Source organism: Chlorocebus sabaeus, chromosome X, assembly GCF_047675955.1.
Source record: "Chlorocebus sabaeus isolate Y175 chromosome X, mChlSab1.0.hap1, whole genome shotgun sequence".
Classification (NCBI taxonomy): Eukaryota; Metazoa; Chordata; class Mammalia; order Primates; family Cercopithecidae; genus Chlorocebus; species Chlorocebus sabaeus.
This window is the reverse complement of record NC_132933.1, coordinates 100245641-100268389: the sequence shown is the minus strand read 5'-3', so window position 1 is coordinate 100268389 and position 22749 is coordinate 100245641. Positions and strand designations below refer to the sequence as shown.

The following is a 22749-nucleotide window of genomic DNA, read 5'->3' as shown; positions in this document are numbered from 1 at the left end:
CACGATTAAGTCAATGTGATTTTTATATATCAGCAACAAACAATTGAAAATCAACAACACTTAATATAGCAGCAAAAACCCATGAAATATTTAGTGGTAAAATTTAACAAAATATGAGCAGGACCTGCACTCAGAAGCCTAAAAAACATTACTGTGAAATAGTAAAGCAGGCTGAAATCAATGGAGAAGTACACTGCATTAACGGATTGCAAAACTCAAGATTGTGAATATGTCAGTTTCTCCCTCCCAAATGAACTATACATTCAGTGTAAACACAATCAAAATCCATGCAGCCTTTTGTTTCTATAAATTGACAAGCTGACCTCAAAATTTATATGGAAAAGCAAAGGGACTAGAATAGTCTAACAATTTTATAAAGAACAAAGAATATTGGAGGACTCATTACCTGTTTTCAATGCATATTTCATAACTGTGGTAATCAGGACAGTGTGATATTGGCATAAGAAAACAAATAAGGGGCCAAAGCTAGACCTATACAGTCAAGTTAAGTGGATTTTTTCCATAGGTGCCAAGATAATTTAGTGGGAAAAGACGTTGTATTCAGAGAATGATGGTGGAACAATTGGACATTGACACGCAAGCAATGAACCTCACCCTTTATCTCACACCATCTACAAAAGTTAACTCAAAATGCATCATAGAACTTAATGTAAAAGCTAATGTTATCACACTTCTAGAAGAAAATGTAGGAGAATCTATGGCATCGTGTAAAACAAAGACAGGCTACAAAAACAGAAATTACAAAATAGAAAATTCATAATCTTTTAAATATTTACATACTTATGTGCTATCCTTATCCAGTCACTAGATACTTTTTCAAGCATTATACAAATCACATGAAGAGGCCATTAGTGTTTCGATTTCCTAGATAAATTTCCACTCAAATTTTTCGCACAACCTAATGATGATGAAACTCCAGCATTACAATTAGGCTCCACAACACCCTGTAAGGAGAGCTGAATATTCATTATGCTCATAAAAATATGACCTCCTCCTTCCCCACAGACTCAGTCCTTGAGTCCCTGAAGAAATGAAGTGATAATCAAAAGATCATCGAAGGGGTCAAAGGTAGTCGTGACATTGTATCTCCGGAACATGCTCCAGGGAAATGTGGGAACAGCAACAATATTAACAGCAAAACAGTAACAGCTAGAATTGATTGGAAACTGACATGTCAGGGACTGTCCTGACAACTGGGCATGTCTTCACACAGTCATTGCTCTAACTGTCCCAAGAATGCTCCATTATGCCTGGATGTTTTTAAAATTTTTTGTCGAGACGTGGGGTCCCTATGTTCCCCAGGCGCTGGTGTGAGCCACCATGCCAATCCCTGAACCACTTTCTTATCACAAAAAGCACAGCAAGACAGAGGAGGAAGGTGCCTGTAATCCCTTCTGGGGAACATTATGTCCTCCTACTTGGTGCCATGTTATTTCCTTTGTACCGACCTCAATATTCCTACTCTTTTGACGTAAATAAGAAGTTTGACGATAGTTTTTTTCAATCCTAAACTCGTGGTTTGTAGCCAGAATATAATCGCCTACTTTGGGACATATTGGACGTTTCTGAGTACAGCTGTGGTTGTTGGAATGATTGGTAGGGGTTACTGGCATTTGAGGACTGAGTATTACAGGGATGCAAACATCTTTTTCAAGAGCATTCAATAAACTGGATTTTCCATACATGTCACTTCCCTGTAAACTGAGGGAGGCTGGTATGTTGCTGCATCTGGGAAGTTATGAAAGACTTATTGACTGCTTTGGAAAATCACATCACTGCAGACCATTCCATTCTTGGATCCCAGTCTGACACAACATTCCAGTATCAGTTTTCTCTGTAGCTCTGTGTGCCTGGGGAAAAAAATGAGGGGAATCCAACTTACCTAGCAACAGGATCTTTTCCGGGATAAGCTTCACCACACACCTCAGCTGGCCCCAAAGCACTTGTTGCTGTTTCAGATGGGGTCTGTCGCTCAGTCTGGGGTGCAGTGGAGAAACCATGACTCACTGCAGCCTTGACCTCCCAGGCTCAAGTGATCCTTCCATCTCAGCCTCCCAAGTAGCTGGGACAACATGCAGGTTCCACCATCCCTGGCCAATTTTTTTTTTTTTTTTTTTGGTAGAGGTGGGGTGTCCTTATGCTGTCCAGGCTGATCTCAAACTCCTAGGTTCAAGCAATATTCACGCCTCGACCTCCCAATGTTCTGGGATTAGAGCCATGAACCACCCCACCTATCCCCGAACTACTTTCTTATCACAGAAAGCAGGACAGAGGAAGAAGGTCCCTGCAAGCCCTCCTGGGGAAAATTGTGTCCTTCTCCCTGCTACCCTGCTATTTCCTCTGTACCAATGGCAACATTCCTATTCTTTGGATGTCAGTAAGAATTTTGAGGATACTTCTTTTCAATCCTAAACTTGGGGTTATTAGCCAGAATATCTTTGCCCACTTTGGGTCATTTTGGAAATTTTTGAGGGCAGCTGCAGTTGTTGGAATGAGTGGTAGGGGCTACTGGCATTTGGGTACTGAGTGTTACAGGGAAGCAAGTGTCTTTTTCTAGAGTCTTCAATAAACTGGATTTTCCATACATGTAACTCCCTGTAAACTGAGGAAGACCTGTATGTTAGTCCATCTGGGAATGTATAAAGACATTTTATGGCTGCATAGTATTTCATGGTGTATATGTGCCACATTTTCTTAATCCAGTCTGTCACTGATGGACATTTGGGTTGGTTCCAAGTCTTTGCTATTGTGATTAGTGCCACAATAAACATATGTGTGCATGTGTCTTTTTAGTAGTAAGATTTGTAATCCTTTGGGTATATACCCAGTAATGGGATCACTGGGTCAAATGGTATTTCTAGTTCTAGATCCTTGAGGAATCACCACACTGTCTTCCACAATGGTTGAACTAGTTTATACTCCCATCAACAGTGTAAAAGCATTCCTATTTCTCCATATCCTCTCCAGCATCTGTTGTTTCCTGACTTTTTAATGATCGCCATTCTAACTGGTGTGAGATGGTATCTCATTGTGGTTTTGATTTGCATTTCTTTGAAGGCCAGTGATGATGAGCATTTTTTCATGTTGAAAAAATGTTGGCTGTATAAATGTCTTCTTTTGAGAAGTGTCTGTTCATATCCTTTGCCCACTTTTTGATGGGGTCGTTTGTTTTTTGCTTTTAAATTTAAGTTCTTTGTAGATTCTGGATATTAGCCCTTTGTCGGATGGGTAGATTGCAAAAATTTTCTCCCATTCTGTAGGTTGCCTGTTCACTCTGATGCTAGTTTCTTTTGCTCTGCAGAAGCTCTTTAGTTTAATTAGATCCCATTTGTCAATTTTGGCTTTTGTTGTCATTGCTTTTGGCGTTTTAGTTATGAAGTCTTTGCCCATGCCTAGGTCCTGAATTGTATTGCCTAGGTTTTCTTCCAGGGTTTTTATGGTTTTAGGTCTTACATTTAAGTCTTTAATCCATCGTGAGTTAATTTTTGTATAACGTGTAAGGAAGGGATCCAGTTATGGCTTTTTACATATGGCTAGCCAGTTTTCCCAGGACCATTTATTAAATAGGGATTCCTTTCCCCATTTCTTGTTTTTGTCAGGCTTGTCAAAGATCAGATGGTTGTAGATGTGTGGGGTTGTTTCTAAGGCCTCTGTTCTGTTCCATTGGTCTATATCTCTGTTTTGGTACCAGTACCATGGTGTTTTGGTTACTGTAGCCTTGTAGTATAGTTTGAAGTCAGGTAGCGTGATGCCTCCAGCTTTGTTCTTTTGGCTTAGGATTGTCGTGGCTATGCAGGCTGTTTTTTGGTTCCACATTTTGGGTCCGGTTTGGGGGTGCGGGGCTGGGGGAGGGATAGCGTTAGGAGACATACCTGATGTAAAAGGCGAGTTGATGGCTGCAGCAAACCAACATGGAACATGTATACCTATGTAACAAACCTGCACCTTGTGCACGTGCACCCTAGAACTTAAGGTATATATTTTAAAAAAGACCTATTGACTGTTTCAGAAATCACATCACTGCAGTGCATTCCACTCTTGGATGGCACTCCAATACAACATTCCAGTATCAGTTTGCTTTTTCTGTGTGCATTCCTGGGGAAAATAGAATAAGGGGAATGCAACTTACCTACGAATCTGATAACTTCCAGGATAAGCTGTTAGTTGATGGGGAACCTTAAGTGGGACATGTTGGTAGTGTGATCTCTCATGAGTTGGTGAACATACTGCCTATACCCATTGCTATTACTACTGTTGCAGATGTATCACCCTCACCAGGCTCCCAGGTCCTTCCTGGAAGAATGGAAACATACCCAGTAGATATCTGTGTCCTCGGGATGGAACAAAGGACCTCACAGGCAGATGGAGGGCACCTGTGGAAATGTAGTGATCTCTATATGGTTGGATGACCAAACCCAAAGTCACAGTGATGAGCCACATGGATGTCCCTGTGCAGAGGGTGGGAGGGGAACACCACAGGCGTCTGCCTTAGGAGCCCCGCAGCAGAGTGAGACCAACCTGCAGTACTGATCTCAGTGATGCCCCTCAAGGGTCCCAAATGTAAGCAGCCTATTGGTTGGGGTTCCTCGGTGTGTGTGTGCATGCACAAGTGTGTGGGTGGGTGGGTGGAGAGAGAAAGAGAGAGAGAGAGACTGAGTTTGAAGACCTAGCCCATGGAAGTATTGCAACTGGCAAGTCCAAATCTCACAGAGCAGGATGTCAGGCTGGAGACCCGTGGCAGAGGTGATAGGAGAGCTCAAATCTTTGGGTGCACACCTCAGTGCACATGTTCACCAGGCATCTTCTACTCTACCTCTTCACCCACGTGGTGAATGCCTCGGAGCTGTGAGGTCAAGTTCCTAAGGTCTGGATTCTTTCTCTCCTACTGAGACACAGCAGGTAGGTCCACAGGCCAATCCAACTGGGAGTTGAAGTGTGAGTGAGGGTAAGGAGGAGCCAGTGGGCTTCTGGAGGGTCGTCGGTGGGAGAGAGACTCAGAGGGGAAGGGCCTCGAGGTCTTCATCCTTTACATGTGGCACTGCAGCCATGGGACTTCTTTTCTGTCGGGGCCACAACTAAGGAGGAAGGAGGGCCTTGACGTGGAGGGGATTGGGGTACGATGGGGTGCGTGCTGGGGGTGCTGTTGAAGGTATCTGAGTCCCAGAAATGCCTCAAACCCCTGACAGAGGACAGATTGTAGACTCCCCAGCGGGGACCCAGGCATGGACAGCGTGGGCAGTAAGGAAGGGGCCTGGGAACTGGGAATGCTGCGGGTTGGTGACCTCAGCCCCGAAGTCTGTAGAGTGCCAGGAACAGGTGTCCAGTGAGGAGCACCCAGTGCTGTGTTGCAACTTCCCAACTCCACCGTGGAGGTTCGAATGGATGGGACTCTGTGGTCGAGCAAAACTTGATTTTAGGGAGGAACTGGGCCCAGGAAATGGGTGTGTGACAAACACTGTGGTCACTCCCAGTTTAATTCTCTAGCTCTATTTTCCTACACGTCTCCATGATGGAGATTCCTGTTGTGAAACCAAACCACATCAGGGATATCCAGTGTCTCTTGCCAGGAGCCTTAAGACATTACTTTGCTAGCTTGATCACCTTAAGTGACTGTGCAAGCATTCTATTCAGAAGACACACGAACTTATACTTGCCCTGGGACTTACCTTCAAAGTATTTTCCAAACTTCAAAAAAGTGACAAGTTAACATTTGGCCATGGAAGTGCTCGAATAGAGCTATCCTCTCAAGTGCCATTTCCCAATCACAGTATTCTGTATTCTCTTTGCAGAGTGAAATATAATTTGGCGAGGAAGATCAACATGTAGGCCTAGACCAAGACGAAGTTTACAACCTCCTGAGCTGATCGGGAGTATGTGTGAGTGCTTTAACATTCGTTGTTTTCTATTAGCAGAATGTTTTGTGTGTGATAGTGTTGTTGAACTAGTATATATACACTGTTAAAGGTCTTCTGAGCTGATAAAAAATGATCATGGCGTCTCATGAAGGAAAGACTGATCCAAGAGGATTACGTGTTGTGTGTGTGTGTGTGTGTGTGTGTGTGTGTGTGTGTGTGTTTGGAGATGGAGTCTTGCTCTGTCACCCAGGCTTGGCTCACTGCAACCTCCGTCTCCTGGGCTCAAGCAATTCTCCTGCCTGAGCCTCCCGAGTAGCTGGGACTACAGGTGCACGCTGCCACGCCCAGCTGATTTCTTTTTGTATTTTAGTAGAGATGGGGTTTCACCGTGTTGCCCAGGCTGTTCTTGAACCCCTGAGCTCAAGCAATCCACCTGCCTCAGCCTCCCAAAGTGCTGGGATTACAGGCCTGAGCCACTGCGCCTGGCCTACATTCTGGTTTTGCCTGGATGGATGACCTTGTGTTCCCCAGATTTTGCCCATGACTTCCTCCGTATGCTTATTCATAACAGATTGCACACATCCATCCCAACATAGATTAAACCACCTTCCAAAGCCCTTGAGGGTAACTCCGCCTTAGAGTAACCTCTCTGTGGGAAGAATAACTTGATGAATAATAAGTATATGAATGGTGTTGGAGAAATGTCTTTAGACTTACTTATGATCAGAAATATCTATGTATTCTGTTTATTTGCATTGTTGACATGTATTGATAACAATTTTTTTTTTTTTCCCGAGACAGAGTCTTGCTCTGTCGCCCAGGTTGGAGTGCAGTGGTGTGATCTCGGCTCACTTGCAACCTCCACCTCCAGGGTTCAAGCGATTCTCCTGCCTCAGCCTCCCAAGTAGCTGGGATTACAGGCATGCGCCACCATGCCCGGCTAATTTTTGTATTCTTAGTAGAGACAGGGTTTCAGCGTGTTGGCTAGGCTGGTCTCAAACTCTTGACCTCGTGATCTGCTCGCCTTGGCTTCCCAAAGTGCTGGGCGTGAGCCACTGCGCCCAGCCAAAACTTTTTATTTGTACACACACAACCACGGTCCCAGGAGCCCAGTGATGAGGAGCCTCAACAAGAGGAACCACCAACTGAAAGTCGGGATCCCACACCTGGTCAGAAGAGAGAAGATCAGGGTGCAGCTGATATTCGAGGTGCTGGGAAGGGAAAGAAAGAATGTCTATGCGGGGAGGAGGCCTATGTGTGCATCATGCATTATGCCGTGACCAGTAACAGGAGGAAAGAAAACATTAGGAAAGGATCGCAAACATTTGCTGAAAGTTGGCTGGAAAATTGAAGAGTATAGTTTACAGCTTCATGCAGTCCCTGGATATAATGAATCTTCTCTTACCTTTGAAATATATTTTGTATGCTTGAAAATACAGTCCTTGCTAAATCAGATGAAGCAGTTTAACTTTATGCATAAATATGCAGTATTTCGCTAGTTTAATTTGTTCTTCTTAGAATGTTGCTGTATGATCTTCTGAGGCATTGTGTCAATAGCGCTGTAAGCACCCTTTAACAGCATGTGGAGTGCCAAGTCATCCTACCTTATAACACCCTGAATAAAGCCCATTTGCATAAGGATGTTAGCCTCATTTTATTTTTTATTTTTATTTTTTTTTGGTAAGTATTTAAATATTTATTGAACATATAGTATGTGCCAAACACTGTGCTAAGAATTGAAGGTACAAGAGAAAACAACATAGATGAACCTCTGCCTTCTGCAATGTAGAGGTCCTGAGAGGTGAAATGACAAAACAAACCCAGAACAAGAATCTAGATCTCTTAGATCTGAATTGGTGATCTTTCTTAAATTTTCCTTCTAGAATACGTTTTTTTTTTTTTAATTTATTTATTATTATTAAACTTCAAGTTGTAGGGTACATGTGCACAACGTGCAGGTTTGCTACATATGTATACTTGTGCCATGTTGGTGTGCTGCACCCATCAACTCGTCATTTACATCAGGTATAACTCCCAATGCAATCCCTCCCCCGTCCCCCCCTCCCCATGATAGGCCCCGGTGTGTGATGTTTCCCTTCCCGAGTCCAAGTGATCTCATTGTTCAGTTCCCACCTATGAGTGAGAACATGCGGTGTTTGGTTTTCTGTTCTTGTGATAGTTTGCTAAGAATGATGGTTTCCAGCTGCATCCATGTCCCTACAAAGGACACAAACTCATCCTTTTTTATGGCTGCATAGTATTCCATGGTGTATATGTGCCACATTTTCTTAATCCAATCTGTCACTGATGGACATTTGGGTTGATTCCAAGTCTTTGCTATTGTGAATAGTGCTGCAATAAACATACGTGTGCATGTGTCCTTATAGCAGCATAATTTATAATCCTTTGGGTATATACCCAGTAATGGGATGGCTGGGTCACATGGTACATCTAGTTCTAGATCCTTGAGCCTCATTTTATTAATAAGAAAACTGAGGCTCTGAAATGGAGGTTTACCAAGAACCCTTGTACTCATGGAGACAGAATTCATATTTTGTCCCAAGGTTTGTGTTATCCATGTTGTAATAAGAAAAGGTCAGTGGTTTGGCTTAAGATACTTATTACTTGAATGTGTGTGTACTCTAAGGTAGTTTAGTGTTGGCTCAGGACAAAACACAGTTCAACGAAGCAGAATAGAAACTCCAGAAAAGAGCTCAATAAATGACAGCCACTCTTTGAGTGGTATCCTTTGATCGGTAATTTTTCAGGATGTTTGGTAAAAGGTGGATAACTCAGGACACTGGCATACAGGTAGCTATATTAGCATGATTTCGAAGGGGCTTTTAAAAGTCGTAGAAGCACTTTCATCATTAGAAAACTAAAAGTACCATAAGTTTATCCTGAATCAGAAGTTGTTTACTCACTAGATAGTACTTTTGCGTTCAACACTGGCAGAATTTGGGCCATGGAGTATTTTAGCAATTCGCTGTTAAGAGGTTTCCAGAATATGACTGTCAACAGTGACCACTAATTTCTTTGCACTCAACTTCCTGTACCCTCACTGGAAGACAGTGATTTTCCTGTTATTTTTGGTACATTATTCTAAATGTGATTCATTTATGTAAAGTTACATACAGGGCCCTTAGACCCAAGCATAATGTTAATTTATCTAAATAATTTTCAAGTCACCTCAACAAGGGATGGGTGTCACAACTGTAAGATTTCTCCTAGGCAGGCCAATACATTGATCTAATCCTTCAGAAAATTACATTTCATTTATGATTAAAATTCTATCCATGTGGCAGACTCCAGATTTCTTAGATAGTCGATATTCACTGTTCATAATACACAATGGTAAAGTATGGGAAATGTAGGTGTGGTGTGATTTATCCTCAGATTGTCATTTAAGATAAGAATTCATAATACAGGAAAACAAAAGTGTGCCATCTTTACATCACATTTATTACCACACTGGTCTACAGGCTTTTATTTCATAACACTGAGGAAAAGAGTACTATCTTTTCCTTATTTGTCCTTCTTGTTTGCCTGCTTCAATCAAGAACCTCTGTATTTTTTAGTGTCTGACCTGGAAGCTGATCTCCAGGAGCTGTCTCAGTCAAAGACTGGGGATGAATGCGGAGATGGTCCTGATGTTCAGGGGACAATTCTGCCAAAAGCAGAGCAATTTAAAATGCCAGAAGGAGGTATGCTATCCATTAAGATGCAAAATTACGTGCTTTCTGTTTTTCACAATATTATACTTTTGATAATAAAAAGAGAGAACGTTACTGCCCCTTTAAAAACACAATTCAAATGCAGGCCTTCTTTGAAAAGTTGTTCAGACCCCAAATGCCTGACCGGAAGACTTAAACACTATCAGATACAGAAACAAATTGGGTCAAAGCCGTATTGAATCATCAAATATGAAAGCATCTTCTTACTTGTGACTATAACCAATAGCTAACTGTTTTCAGATTCTTTTCTAATCTCTGCTTTAAACAAATACATAATGCATTTGTAATACCACTTTGTGTGAAATATGCTGAGTACTGAAGGAGGTTCTAGTACCAGATCTAACATAATTTGTGAGATTTTGGGTGAATTCCAAAAATTCTACATCCATCTTTTACTATTGAAAATAGTAAATGCAAATCAGATACATTAAAATCTGTTTCAAGATTGATTTGTGTATTTTCATGTTCTGTTGGATAGAATACAAAGATATGATTTGTTTTTCATAACAGTTTCACTCCAGTTATAATATCTGAGTTGAGATTTCATGGTTCCTAAGAAAATGAGTGGGCAACCTGCTTGATGTTTGTTTTCCCGTATGGAGACCTAAATGACTGTTCTTGGATTTTGTTAAATTCCGAATTCTCTGGTTCTTAAAGAATAATTGCATTTTAAATCCTTCCCGCAGTGAACCGTTGAACGACTGAATCATAAAATGGCAAGAGACAGACAGGCTTCTGTTACCAATGAAGTAGGCAGCATGCATGTAGGTCAGTGATGCTCAAGGTGGGTGTAAGATGCCTGTGCTAAGCATGCCCCCTGCCCTTCTGTCAGTCTTCATGAGCTGCTGTGTGTAATTAGATTGAAGACACATATGATAGAATCCCCTCTAACCATATCATAGGTTACATATTACAGGTTTCTGCCTTGAGACATCGGATGATGCAATTTAAAGTTCAAAGACGATAACGTCCTCATTCGTGAGTAGTCGACATAAGTATCTTTTACACGTATTTTCCAAATTGCTGACTGTTAATTAGAAGAGCTTCTGAATTTCAAGGGAGCACTCCATATTTAGGGAAGAAATTACCTAAATGTTTGTACTCTACACTGCTGAACCATTCCATTAGACCATTTACATTCAAAGACAGTTTTCTTTGGAAGGCCGAGGCGGGCAGATCACGAGGTCAGGAGATTGAGACCATCCTGGCTAACACGGTGAAATCCCATCTCTACTAAACAAAATACAAAAAATTAGCCGGATGTGGTGGCGGGCGCCTGTAGTCCCAGCTACTCGGGAGGCTGAGGCAGGAAGATGGCGTGAACCCGGGAGGTGGAGCTTGCAGTGAGCCAAGATCAGGACACTGCACTCCAGCCTGGGCGACAGAGAGAGACTCTGTCTCAAAAAACAAAACAAAAACAAACAAACAAAAAGACCTTTTTCAGTCTGTTTCCAGGAGCCTACTGAAGAAGCCTCAACTGTATTCTTAGGAAGATTATAGTCTTAAATGCATAGATAACACATTACATGATAAAGGAGAAGAATAAAAAATAATAAAAGAGCAATAGAATAAATCTAAGGTAAAAGGAAAGAGGAAATGAATAAAAGACAGATACGAATCATTAGTAAAAGGAAAACGAATCCAAAAGTAACAAATTTAAAAGATTTTTGGGGGGGGAAATAGTTATGAATAGAGTATCCAGTAGTTTACACACTCGGAGAAAATGGAAAAAGGTCAACATGGAACATGAACAAGACACAGATATTGAATATAGGTTATAATTGAAAGTGAATACTCAAATATTTTCAGTGTATGGAAGAAATGGTTGATATGCTAGGCACATATACATTATTTATTTTTTTATTTATTTATTCATTTTTTTTTTTGAGACAGAGTCTCGCTCTGTCGCCCGGGCTGGAGTGCAGTGGCCAGATCTCAGCTCACTGCAAGCTCCGCCTCCCGAGTTCACGCCATTCTCCTGCCTCAGCCTCCCGAGTAGCTGGGACTACAGGCGCCCGCCACCTCACCCGGCTAGTTTTTTGTATTTTGTTAGTAGAGACGGGGTTTCACCGTGTTAGCCAGGATGGTCTCGATCTGCTGACCTCGTGATCCGCCCGTCTGGGCCTCCCAAAGTGCTGGGATTACAGGCTTGAGCCACCGCACCCGGTCTCATTATTTAATATATCCCTATAATATGTGAATACCTAAACATCACAAAGACTGGAAGAACTTCTGAAATTTGCTAGTTGTCCCTCAAAAACACTTTTAGAAACAAATAGTTGGCTTCTCCAGATGTCTTACTGTCCTTTCCATTTTCCTTTCCTATCCCTGTATTTCCGTTTTTTTTTTTTTTGTTTTGCCACACTGTTCATGATATATAATGGTTTCACGTTTTGACATCAGAAATGATAGTGATAGCTTAAAACTAGTGTGACCATATAATTAATTACACAAACGGGAATGCTTTCAAGTGTCAAAAGGCAGTATTCATATTGACATTAGCACTTTAGGTGAAAATTGGGGGAAAATGATTACGGTACCTTAAAAACCACAGAAGGGTAAACTAGCCCAAAGACACATTTTTGCACTTCAGATACAACAGATAAAAAACAAATGCAATAAAATGTTTTCTTAAAAGATAGTTTTCAGACTATTTCCAGGAGTCTACTGGACATCCAGAATGTGGTTTCAAGCCAAAGCATTAAATTAAACATTTTTTTTTAAATTCCTTTTGTTTCTTAACATTTTTTGTGTGTTGGTTATATTTTTAGTAAAAGTATACACAATGTTTGCTTTCTGCTTTGACCACTTTTTAATAGGTTCACCTGATTTAAAGTGTTCTGGCCTCTAACTCTCTTTTGGTTTCCTTGTAGCACTGGAAACCAGGATGTGTTTAAAAAGTATTGATAATGTATAGGCTTGGAAATCTATCTTCAAAATCTCTACAGAGGCCTAACTGCATGTAAGCCAATGGGTGACTCATAGGCTTCTGGTTTTAGTCCACTGTATGCAACTAAAACACTGGTATCCTTTGCATACCTTTAATGTCACCTAAATACAGTTCTGCTAGTAATGTTGTTCTTCTATTATAGGTGAAAGGCAACCACAGGTTTAAATGAATACAAGCTGAAAGAACACAAACTGGTTTTGTATTAGACATTTGACTTAAAAATATCTCAGAGGACCTCATATGCAGAAGGAGGGCAGGGAACACTTGTGGAATTGTAGTGATCGCTACATGGTTGGATGACCAAACCCTGAGTCACAGTGATGAGCCACGTGGATGTCCGTCTGCAGAGGGTGGGAGGGGAACACCACTGGCCTCTGCTTGAGGAGCCCTGCAGCAGAGTGACACCAACCTGCAGTACTGATCTCAGTTATGCCCTAAGGGTCCCAGACATAAGCAGCCTATTGGTTAGGGTTCCTCGGGGTGTGTGTGTGTGTGTGTGTGTGTGTATGCGTGCACACGTGTGTGTGGGTGGGTGGAGAGAGAAAGAGAGAGAGAGAGACTGAGTTTGAAGACCTAGCCCATGGAAGTGTTGCGACTGGCAAGTCCAAATCTCACGGAGCAGGATGTCAGGCTGGAGACCCGGGGAAGAGGTGATATGAAAGGTCAAATCCAAGGGCAGTGTGGAGGCAGAATTTCTTCATCTTGTGGAGGACCCCAGTCTTCTTCTCTGAAGGCCTTCAAGGAACTGGATGAGGCCCACCCACATTGGGGAGGGCAATTAGGTTTACCAAAAGTCTGCTGATTTAAATGCTAGTTTTCACGTAAAGAAAACCCTTCACGGAGACATCTACCCTGGTCAAAGTGAACATTTCTCATGCATCGTGGCGTAGCAAAGTTGACACATCAAATTTCCCATCACATTCATCTTATACGAATCCTATTAATGCTGAAGGTCTATCTGACAAAGGCAGGTGACTTCCTAACTAGCATTCTGTATTAACCATTTTTATCCAACTCAAGCCAGCATTTCAGGCTCAGCACAACTATGGCCAGGAAGCTGAAGTTGATGTGCACGCCCTCCCGGGATGAGGCAGTGATGGGATATTCAGGGCACACAGGTAAGAACAATCCCAGAGGGCACAGGTGATACCCCTGGACTACAAGACTTTACCCTTGTTAGGACACCCCCAGCAGGACATACAGTCATCGGGCAGAAGCTGGCCAAGGCCTCCATTGTGCCATCCCACAAAGAAACCTTTCCCTCTAGGGTTCCCCGTTCAGTCTAAACAACTGATTTGCATCTTTGGTTTAGGGGAACTGTCAGCAGGCAAGTCAGTTCAGGGTAGTCACTGACACAGGTCCCTCCTCTTCACAAGCATGGATGACATCCCTAAGGTGTTCTGTGCGAGATGTTCGGGAGCTGGGTCACCCCTGCTGTCCCATAGTCGCAGCTCGGTAAGGTGTGATCTTGGGTTCAGGATTCAGTGTGGTTTCAAAATTGGCCTTAGGGTATGACTGTGGGCTCCTCACAGGCAGAGAGACCCACCATCTGTACTGTCACTGAGTTTCTCCAATTCCGTGTGGTACCCTGGGACTAGGGACACAGTGCTGACACAATGCTAATCTTGCTTTTGCTGAGTCTGCAAGTAATCAACCACTTTGATTCATTTGGGCTCATTGTCTTCTTACCCGCCAAATTGATGAATATATGACAAGCCAAAATAACAACTGCACTGGTGATCCTTGTGGCCCCGTTAGCCACCATAGGGCTGCTTAGGGACTGCCTGAGCTCTTGACACACTGTGATATTGAGTTGTGTGGTGTTGACTGACTGGAATAGACTTATTCTTCATGGCATCACACACATCAAACAAGTTTTCAGCACATAGTACTGACATAGGGTTGGCCTTGTCACACCTCGGTGATTTACAAATCAGCTTCAGAATCAATGCCGTGTCTGATGCCAGCTACACTGCTATTTAACTTTCATATTTACGTGAAATCACCTTCTGAAGTCAAATGCATTTAAAAAGGTAGACCGATATTCCTACTTGAAATTCCAAAGCGGTTATCACATACTAGAGATGTAGTTGTAAAGAAAAATGGAATGAAAATATTTGACATTTTAAAGGGATTAAGGAAAGATAACTAGTAAATTTATCTGCAATGTAATGCCTGCATCTTGTTATTTCATTTATTCTTCATAGCAAGTATTTAGTGTAAGTATTCTAATTTCACTTTAAAAATGGGGAAACTGTCCCACAGGACGTAAGTATCTTGCCCACCATCTCAAGGCCAGTGTGTAAGAGGCAGGAGGGAATCCCATGGCTATGCCATGCCATCGTGTGTAAGGAGACAGTGTAGGTAGGATCCAAGTAATTTTGCTTCATCAAGTTGCCCTAGTTGCTTTCCCCTTTCTTCCACCTAGGCCCTAGTTCTTTCATCCAGCTCGATAGCCCGGGGAATTCTCACATATTTTGTGGAAAATAGGATATCCTAACAAAGGATGCAGATAAAGAGATACGTAGGGGAAAGAATAGAAGGAAGAGGTAGGGGGCTTCCATGGCCTCTACGGGCATGCCACTCTCCATGTGTTCCGCTAGGCAAGAAGCTCTCTGAACCCTGTCCTTTTGGGTTTTGATGGAGGTTTTCATCATATAGGCATGATTGACTAAACTGTTGGCCCGCCATTGGTGATCAACTTAACCTTCAGCCCCTCTCCCTGTCCTGAAGGTTGGGGATGTGGCTGAAAAGTCCCAACCCTCTAATCCCCCATCCTAGAGCTACCTAGGAGCTGCCAGCAAATGGTCAACTCACTAGCATACAAAAAGACATCACTATGTGGAGATTCCAAAACCTGTAGGAGTTGTATGACAGTAAGCAGGGTCCAGGACCAAATATATATATTCACAATATCACACATGTGCATAGCAGCTCAATCAGAATGCAGAGTTGCAAAAATGATACTATATTTTATTCAGACAGAGTCGCATTCACCCAGGCTGGAGCTGCAGTGGCGTGAACATGACTACCTACATCCTCGACCTCCTAGGCTCAAGGGATCCTCCCACCTCAGCCTCCAGAGTAGCTGGGACTACACCTACATACATATGTGCATATATTCATGCATTCATTCATCCATTTTTGTAGAGAGGCGGTTTTGCCATGTTGCCCAAGCACGTCTCAATCTCCCAAGCTCAAGCAATCTTCCTGCCTCAGCATCCCAATGTGCTTGGATTACAGGAATGGGCCACTGCACCCGGCCAAAATGTTCAATACTGTCTAATATGTGAGAATAAATGAACAACAGGTGTGTGATACTTCTTTGGAGAAAACTGGAAAACTTTATTGAGATTTTTAAAAGTCAAATATCTCGGATAAGTCCAGTTTGCATTCTTTCGGTTGTCTTTGTTTAAAGCTGTGGTTTCCCTTCCCCTGCGATAGAAACATAACAGGAGGGCACATTACCAGAAGAACTCTATTCAGATGAAATTAAAGGTATGCAAAGGACACCAAAGGTTTAGTTTTATACAATGGACTAAAACCAGAATCCGAAGAGTCTCCCTGTGGCTAATATTCAACTAGACCTCTGTAGAGACTTTGAGGATACACTTCCAAACATATACATTAGCAACATTTTTAAAACGCACCCTGCTTTTCGTGCTAGAAGGAAACCAAAAGACAGTCTGAGGACAGATCACATTAAATCAAGTGAACCTATTAGAAGGGGCTTAAAGTAGATGGCAAACAATGTGTAGAGTTTTACTGAAAATACAACCAGAACACAAAAAAACCTAAGAAACAGAAGGAATTTCTGAAAAAATTCCTCCAGAAAAAATGCATAATTTAATGTTTTGGCTTGACAGTATGGTCTGAATGTCCAATAGGTTCCTGCAGACAGTCTGAAAGCTATCTTTTGAGGAAACTGTTAATGTCACTTTAGGAAATACATTAGTGAAATGAATAGAAAGGCCAGTATTGCATTTGTTTTTTCTCTATTGTGAAGAAGTGCTATGATACTGCTTTGAGCTAGTTTACCCCTTTGTTCTTTTTTAACATACACTAACCATTTGCATCCAGTTTTCACCTATAGTCCTCATGTCAATATGAATAACGACACTTTTTTCACTGGAAAGTATTCCCATTTGTATAATTAATTAAATGGTCATAAAAGTTTTAACGTATCACGATCATGATTGATATTAAAATGTGAAAGAGTTATACATCATAGCCAGTGTGGGGAAAAAAAAAAAATGGAGAGGGAAATGAAAACGGAGAGTAAGACATCTGGAAAAGCTAAATATTTGCTTCTAAAAGTAACTGTTTTTGAGGGACAACTAGCAAATTTCACAAGTTCATGCACAGTCCTTGTGGTGTTCAGATATTTAGTTATTGCAGGGATATATTAAATAATGTAGGCATCCCTAGTGTGTCAACCATTTCATCCATACTCTGAAAATATTGTGTTTAAGAATGTATTCACTTTCAATTATGCCCTACATTCAATATCTGGGTCTTGTTCACATTCCGTGTTGTGCTTTTTCCATTTTCTTCAAGATTGTTTCATCTGCTGGATGCTGTCTTCCTAGCTATTTCTCAAAAGAACGATCTATTAAATGTATTACTTTTCCATTAGTTTTCCCTTTGTTAATGATTCATACCTTTCATGTACTGCCTGTTTCCCTTTCCCTTAAGTTTATTCTGTGACTCTTTTATTATTTTTTATGTCTCAGTATTATTTTCTTGTATCATGTAATTTGTTATCTATTTTAATAAGATATGCATTTAACGGTATGACTGTCCTAAGAATACAACTGAGGCTTGTTCAGTAGGCTCCTGGAAATCGTCTACACACTATCTATTAATGTAAATAGTCTAATGGAGTGGTTCACCAGTGTGGAGTAAATCATTTAGATAATTTCTCCCCTAAAAATGCAGTGCATCCTTTAAATTCAGAAGTTCTTCTAATTAAGTCAGCAATTTGAAAAACGTGTAAAAGATACTTATGTGGACTACTCAGGACTTCGTACGTTACAGTCTTTGAACTTTAAATCATATCATCTGATGACTCAAGGCAGAAACCTGTAATATATAACCTCTGATATGGTTAGAGGTTACCGTATGTGTCTTCAATCTAATTACACACAGTAGCTCATGAAGATTGACAGGAGGGCAGGGAGCATGCTTAGCACAGGCATCTTCCAACCACTTTGAGCATCACTGACCTACATGCAGGCTCCCTACTTCATGGGCCACAAAACCTTGACTGTCTCTTTCTATTTTATTATTCAGTCATTCAAGGCTTCACTGTGGGAAGACTTTAAAACACAAATCACTGGGTCCAGCGAGGGAGGTGGTTCACACCTGTAATCCCAGCATTTTGGGAGGCCGAGGCAGGTGGATCACTTGAGGTCAGGAGTTCGAGCCCAGATTGGCCAACATGGTGAGCCCCTGTTTCTACTAAAAATACAAAAATTAGTTGGGCATGGTGGCATGCACCTGTAATCCCAAATACACGTGAGGCTGAGGCATGAGAATCGCTTAAACCCGGGAGGCGGAGGTCACAGGGAACCAAGATCGGACCACTGCACTCCATCCTGGGCGGCCGAGCGAGACCTCGTCCGAAACAAAACAAAACCAAACAAAACAAAACAAAAGCAAAAATAAAAATAAAACAATCATTGTTTAAGAGTCTGAGAGAATTCAGGATTTGACAAAATTCAAGAACACTCATGAAGGTCTCCTTACGGAAAAACAAACATCAAGCAGAGTGCCCGCTTGTTTTCTTAGAAGCAATGAAATCTCAACTCAGATATTACAACTGGACTGAAGCTGATCGTTATGATAAACAAATCATGAAAATCCGAGTATCTTTGCATTCTCTCCAACAGAACCAGAGCATGTAGAAATCAGCACTGAAGTGGATTTTAATCTATCTGATGTGCATTCACTACTTTCAATAAAAGCAAAAATGGGTGTAGGATTTATGTGATTTGTCCAGAAGCTCACAAATTATGTTAAGAGCTGGTACGAGAATCTCCTTCAGGGATCAGCATATTTCATACAAAGTGGTATTACAAGTGCATTGTGTTTTTGTGAAAAGCAGAAATCACAAAGTAATCTGAAAATTGTTAGCTGTTGGTTATACTCAGAAGTAAGAAAATGCTTTGCTATTTGATGATTCAATATGGCTTTGACCCAATTTGTGTCTGTATCTGATAGTGTTTCAGTTTTGCAGTCAGGCTTCTAGGGTCTGAATTACCTTCCAAAGAAAGTCTGCATTTGAACTCTATTTTTAAAGGGGCAGTAAGATTCTCTCCTTTTATTATCAAAAGTATAACATGATGGAATACAGACAGCACATAATTTTGAATCTTAAGGGGTAACATACCTCCTTCTGGCATTTTAAATTGCTCTGATTTTGGCAGAATCTTCCCCTGGACATCAGGACCATCTCCGCATTCATCCCCAGTCTTTGACTGAGACAGCTTCTGGAGATCAGCTTCCAGGTCGGGCACTGAAAAATACCAAAAGGATGTCGACTGGAGCAGCCAAACAGGAATGATAAATAAGGAACTGATCCTTTTCTTTTCCTCGGTGTTATGCAATAAAAGCCTATAAGCTACTGTGGTAATAAATGTGAAGCAAAGATGTCCCACGTTTGTTTTCCTGTGTTATGATACCTTATCTTAAATGACAATCTGAAGATAAGTCTCAGCACACTTACATTTCCCATACTTTACCATTGTGTATTATAAACACACAGCTACCTAGGAAAACAGGACAGCCTCACGGATAGCATTTTAATCGTAACTTCAATGTAATTTTCTGAAGGATTAGATCAATGTATCGGCGAGCCTATGACAAATCTTATGGTCCTGACACTCATCCCCTGTTGAGGTATCTTGAAAATGTTGGGGTTAAACTTTATTAAAGTAATTCTTAGATCCAAAGGCCCCTATATGTGACTTTCCATACATGAATGTCATTAAGAAAAAAAGTACGAAATATAACAGCAAAACCACTGTCTTCCAGTGGGAGTGCGGGAACTGAAGTGCAAAGAAATTAATGAGCGTTGTTGACAGTCATATTCTGGAAACCCCTTAACAGTGAATTGCTAAAATAATCCATGGCCCAAATTCTGTCTCTGATTAGTTTGAAAACGCTATCCGTTGAGAAAACAATTTCCGTTTCATGATAATCTTATCGTACTTGGAGCTTTCTAATTATAAAAATATTGAAACAACTTTTCAAAGCCCCCTCCATATCCTACTAATAAAGTCACCTGTACGCCAACGTCCTGAGTTATCCACCTTTTACCAAACATACTGTGAAAAATATACACCAAAGGAAACAGTGGCTGTCATTCATTGACCTCTTTTCTGGAGTTGCTATCCTGCTTCACTGAACTGCGTTTTGTCCTGAGCCAATATCGAAGTACCTTATAGTACAGACACATTGGAGTATTAAGCATCTTTGAGCAAAATATCATTCACATTTTCTAAAATAGATGGTAGGAAGAATGCATACCTTGGAACAAAATACGAATTCCTTCTCCATGAGTCAAGTTTTCTTGGTAAGTCTCTATCTCTGAGCCTCAGTTTTCTTATTTATTTATTTTTATGTTTTGAGACGGAGTCTCGCTATGTCACCAAGGCTGGAGTACAGTGGTGTGATCTCGGCTCACTGCAACCTCTGCCGCACGGGCTCAAGAAATTCTCCTGCCTCAGCCTACTTAGTAGCTGAGATTACAGGTGTGTGCCACCACGCCCAACGAGTTCGTATATTTTTAGTAGAGACAGGATTTCACCATATTGGCCACGGTGGTCTCGAACTCCTGACCTCAAGTGATCCGCCCACCTCGGCCTCCCAAAGTGCAGGGATAACAGGGGTGAGGCACTACGCCCGGCCTCCGTTTTCTTATTTATAAAATGAGGCTAAGATTCCTTTGCAAATGGGCTTTATTTGGGGTGTTATATGGTAGGGTGACTTGGCACTCCACATGCTATCAAAGGGTGCTTACAACACTGTGAACACCATGGCTGAGAAGATCTCACTGCAACGTCCTAAGAATATCAAGTTAAACTGGTGAAATAATGTACATTTTTATACAACCAATTAAATGGTTTCATCTGATTTAGGAAGGACTATATTTTCAAGCATACAAAATGCATCTCAAAGAAAAAGAGAAGATTCATCATATCCAGGGACTGCAGGAAGCTGCAAACTATACCCATCACATTTCCAGCCTCTTGCAAAACTCTCAGCAAATGTTTGAGATCCTTTCCTGTTGTTTTCTTTCGTCCTGTTACTGGTCATGGCATAAGGCGTCATGCACACACAGGCCTCCTCCCCCCATAGACATTCTTTCTTTCCCTTCCCAGCACCTTGAATCTCAGCTGCACCCTGATCTTCTCCTCTCTTCTGACCAGGTGTATGATCCTGACTTTCAGTTGGTGGTCCTTCTTGTTGAGGCTCTGGCACACTGGGCTCCTGGAACAAGGGCGGGGACATGGTGTGTGCATGTGCAGATAAAAAATTCTTCTTATCAATGCATGTCAATAATATGAATATACAGATTACACAGATACTTCTGATCATATACATGTTTAAAGACATGCTCCAACACTATCCCAAAACTATTCCACATACTTATTCTTCGTTAAGTTACTCTTCTCATAGAGAGGTTACTCTGAGACCGTTACCCTCAATGGCGTTGGAAGCCATTTTAATTCATGTGGGGTTGAATGGGTGTAACGTGCTATGAATAAGCATGAGGAGGAAATCACCAGTCAAATCGAGGAACACAAGTTCACACATCCAGGCGAAAACAGTGTGTAGTCCTCTTGGGTTACTCTTTCCTTCATGAGATGCCATGATCATTTTTTATCAACATGGGAGACCTTTATCAGTGTATCTATACTAGTTCAACAATAACTACCACACAAAAAAACTTCTGCTATTGGAAAAAATCGAACGTTAAGTTACTCACAGGCATAGGCCCAACCAGCTGAGCAAGTCGTAAACATCGTCTTGGTCTATATCTTCTTCCTCGCCAACTCATATTTCAGTCTGCAAACAGAACAGTGTGCACTTTGCGGAGGCTGAGGAGGATGGATCACCTGAGGTCCGGAGTTCGAGGCCAGCTTGGCCAAAATGGTGAAACCCCGTCTCTACTAAAAATACAAAAACTTAGCCGGGCGTGGTGGTGAGTGCCTTAATCCCAGCTAGTCGGGAGGTTGAGGCAGGAGAACCGCTTGAACCCGGGGGCGAGTGCTGCAGCCAGCCGAGATCGCGCCATTGCACTCCAGCCTAGGCAACAAGAGCAAAACTCCATCTCAAAAAAACCAAACCAAACCAAACCAAACCGAAAACCAGAATACCGTGACTGGAAAAATGCATGTGAGTGGATACTACATTTGAGCACTTCCATGGCCAAATGCTAACTTGCAATTTTTAAAAATTTGGTAAGACATTGAAAGGTAAGTCAGAGGGCATGTATAAGTGCGTATGCCTTCTGAATCGAATACTTGCACAGCCACTTATGTTCGTCAAGCTAGCTGAGCAATGCCTTAGGGCTTATGGCAAGAGACGCACGGTATTTCCAATGAGGTTTGGTTTCACAGTTGGACTCTCCATCGCGAGACATTTAGGAAAATACAGCTTGAGAATTAAAATTAAAGTGCCCATGGCTTTTGTCACACACCCTTTGCTAGGGCCATTTCCCCCCTAAAATCGAGTTTTGTTGGAATGCATAGCCCCTCCCACCCATTCGAACTTCCAAGATGGAGCTGAGAAGTTGCCACATAGCACCGGGCAGTCCTCACCGGGCGGGCACCTCTGCGGTTCATTATACAAACCTTGGGGTGGCGGTCACCAGTCCGGAGTGTTCCCAATTTCCAGGCCCCTTCCTTACCGCCCACGACATTCCAGGCCTGATGCCCCTTAAGGAGTCTGGAATTTGTCCTCTGTTGGAAGTTTCAGGCGTTTCTGGGACTGGAATACCACCAACAGCACCCCAGCATCGCCCCAGCTTCACCTAACCCCCGTCCCACTCCGAGGCCCTGCTTCTTCCTTGGTTCTGACCCCGACAAGACAAGAAGGCCCATAGCTGCGGGGCCGCACGAGAAGGACGACGACATCAAGCCCCTTCTCACTGGGAGTCACCAATCATGCGCCCCGACCCTCT

General features: G+C 42.0%; 2 protein-coding genes across 2 annotated transcripts; one reads left to right on the top strand and one right to left on the bottom strand.

Annotated features, from left to right (window-relative positions):
* Nucleotides 1–5824: 5824 nt before the first annotated feature.
* LOC140710775 (X antigen family member 3-like) lies at nt 5825–12725 on the top strand (the record flags this gene model as incomplete). Its single annotated transcript, XM_073013206.1, has 5 exons — nt 5825–5897; nt 6710–6711; nt 6982–7084; nt 9455–9580; nt 12703–12725. Coding segments are annotated over 5 exons (327 nt in total), but the record flags the coding sequence as incomplete, so codon positions are not given.
* A 3159-nt stretch (nt 12726–15884) lies between these two features.
* LOC140710774 (X antigen family member 5) lies at nt 15885–21992 on the bottom strand. Its single transcript, XM_073013205.1, has 5 exons — nt 21936–21992; nt 21553–21632; nt 20948–21053; nt 18952–19077; nt 15885–15995 (listed from the first exon to the last, which is right to left on the bottom strand). Exons 2-5 carry the CDS (start codon nt 21622–21624, stop codon nt 15973–15975), a joined length of 327 nt encoding a protein of 108 aa, XP_072869306.1. The 5' UTR covers nt 21625–21632; nt 21936–21992; the 3' UTR covers nt 15885–15972.
* Between the last annotated feature and the right edge of the window lie 757 nt (nt 21993–22749).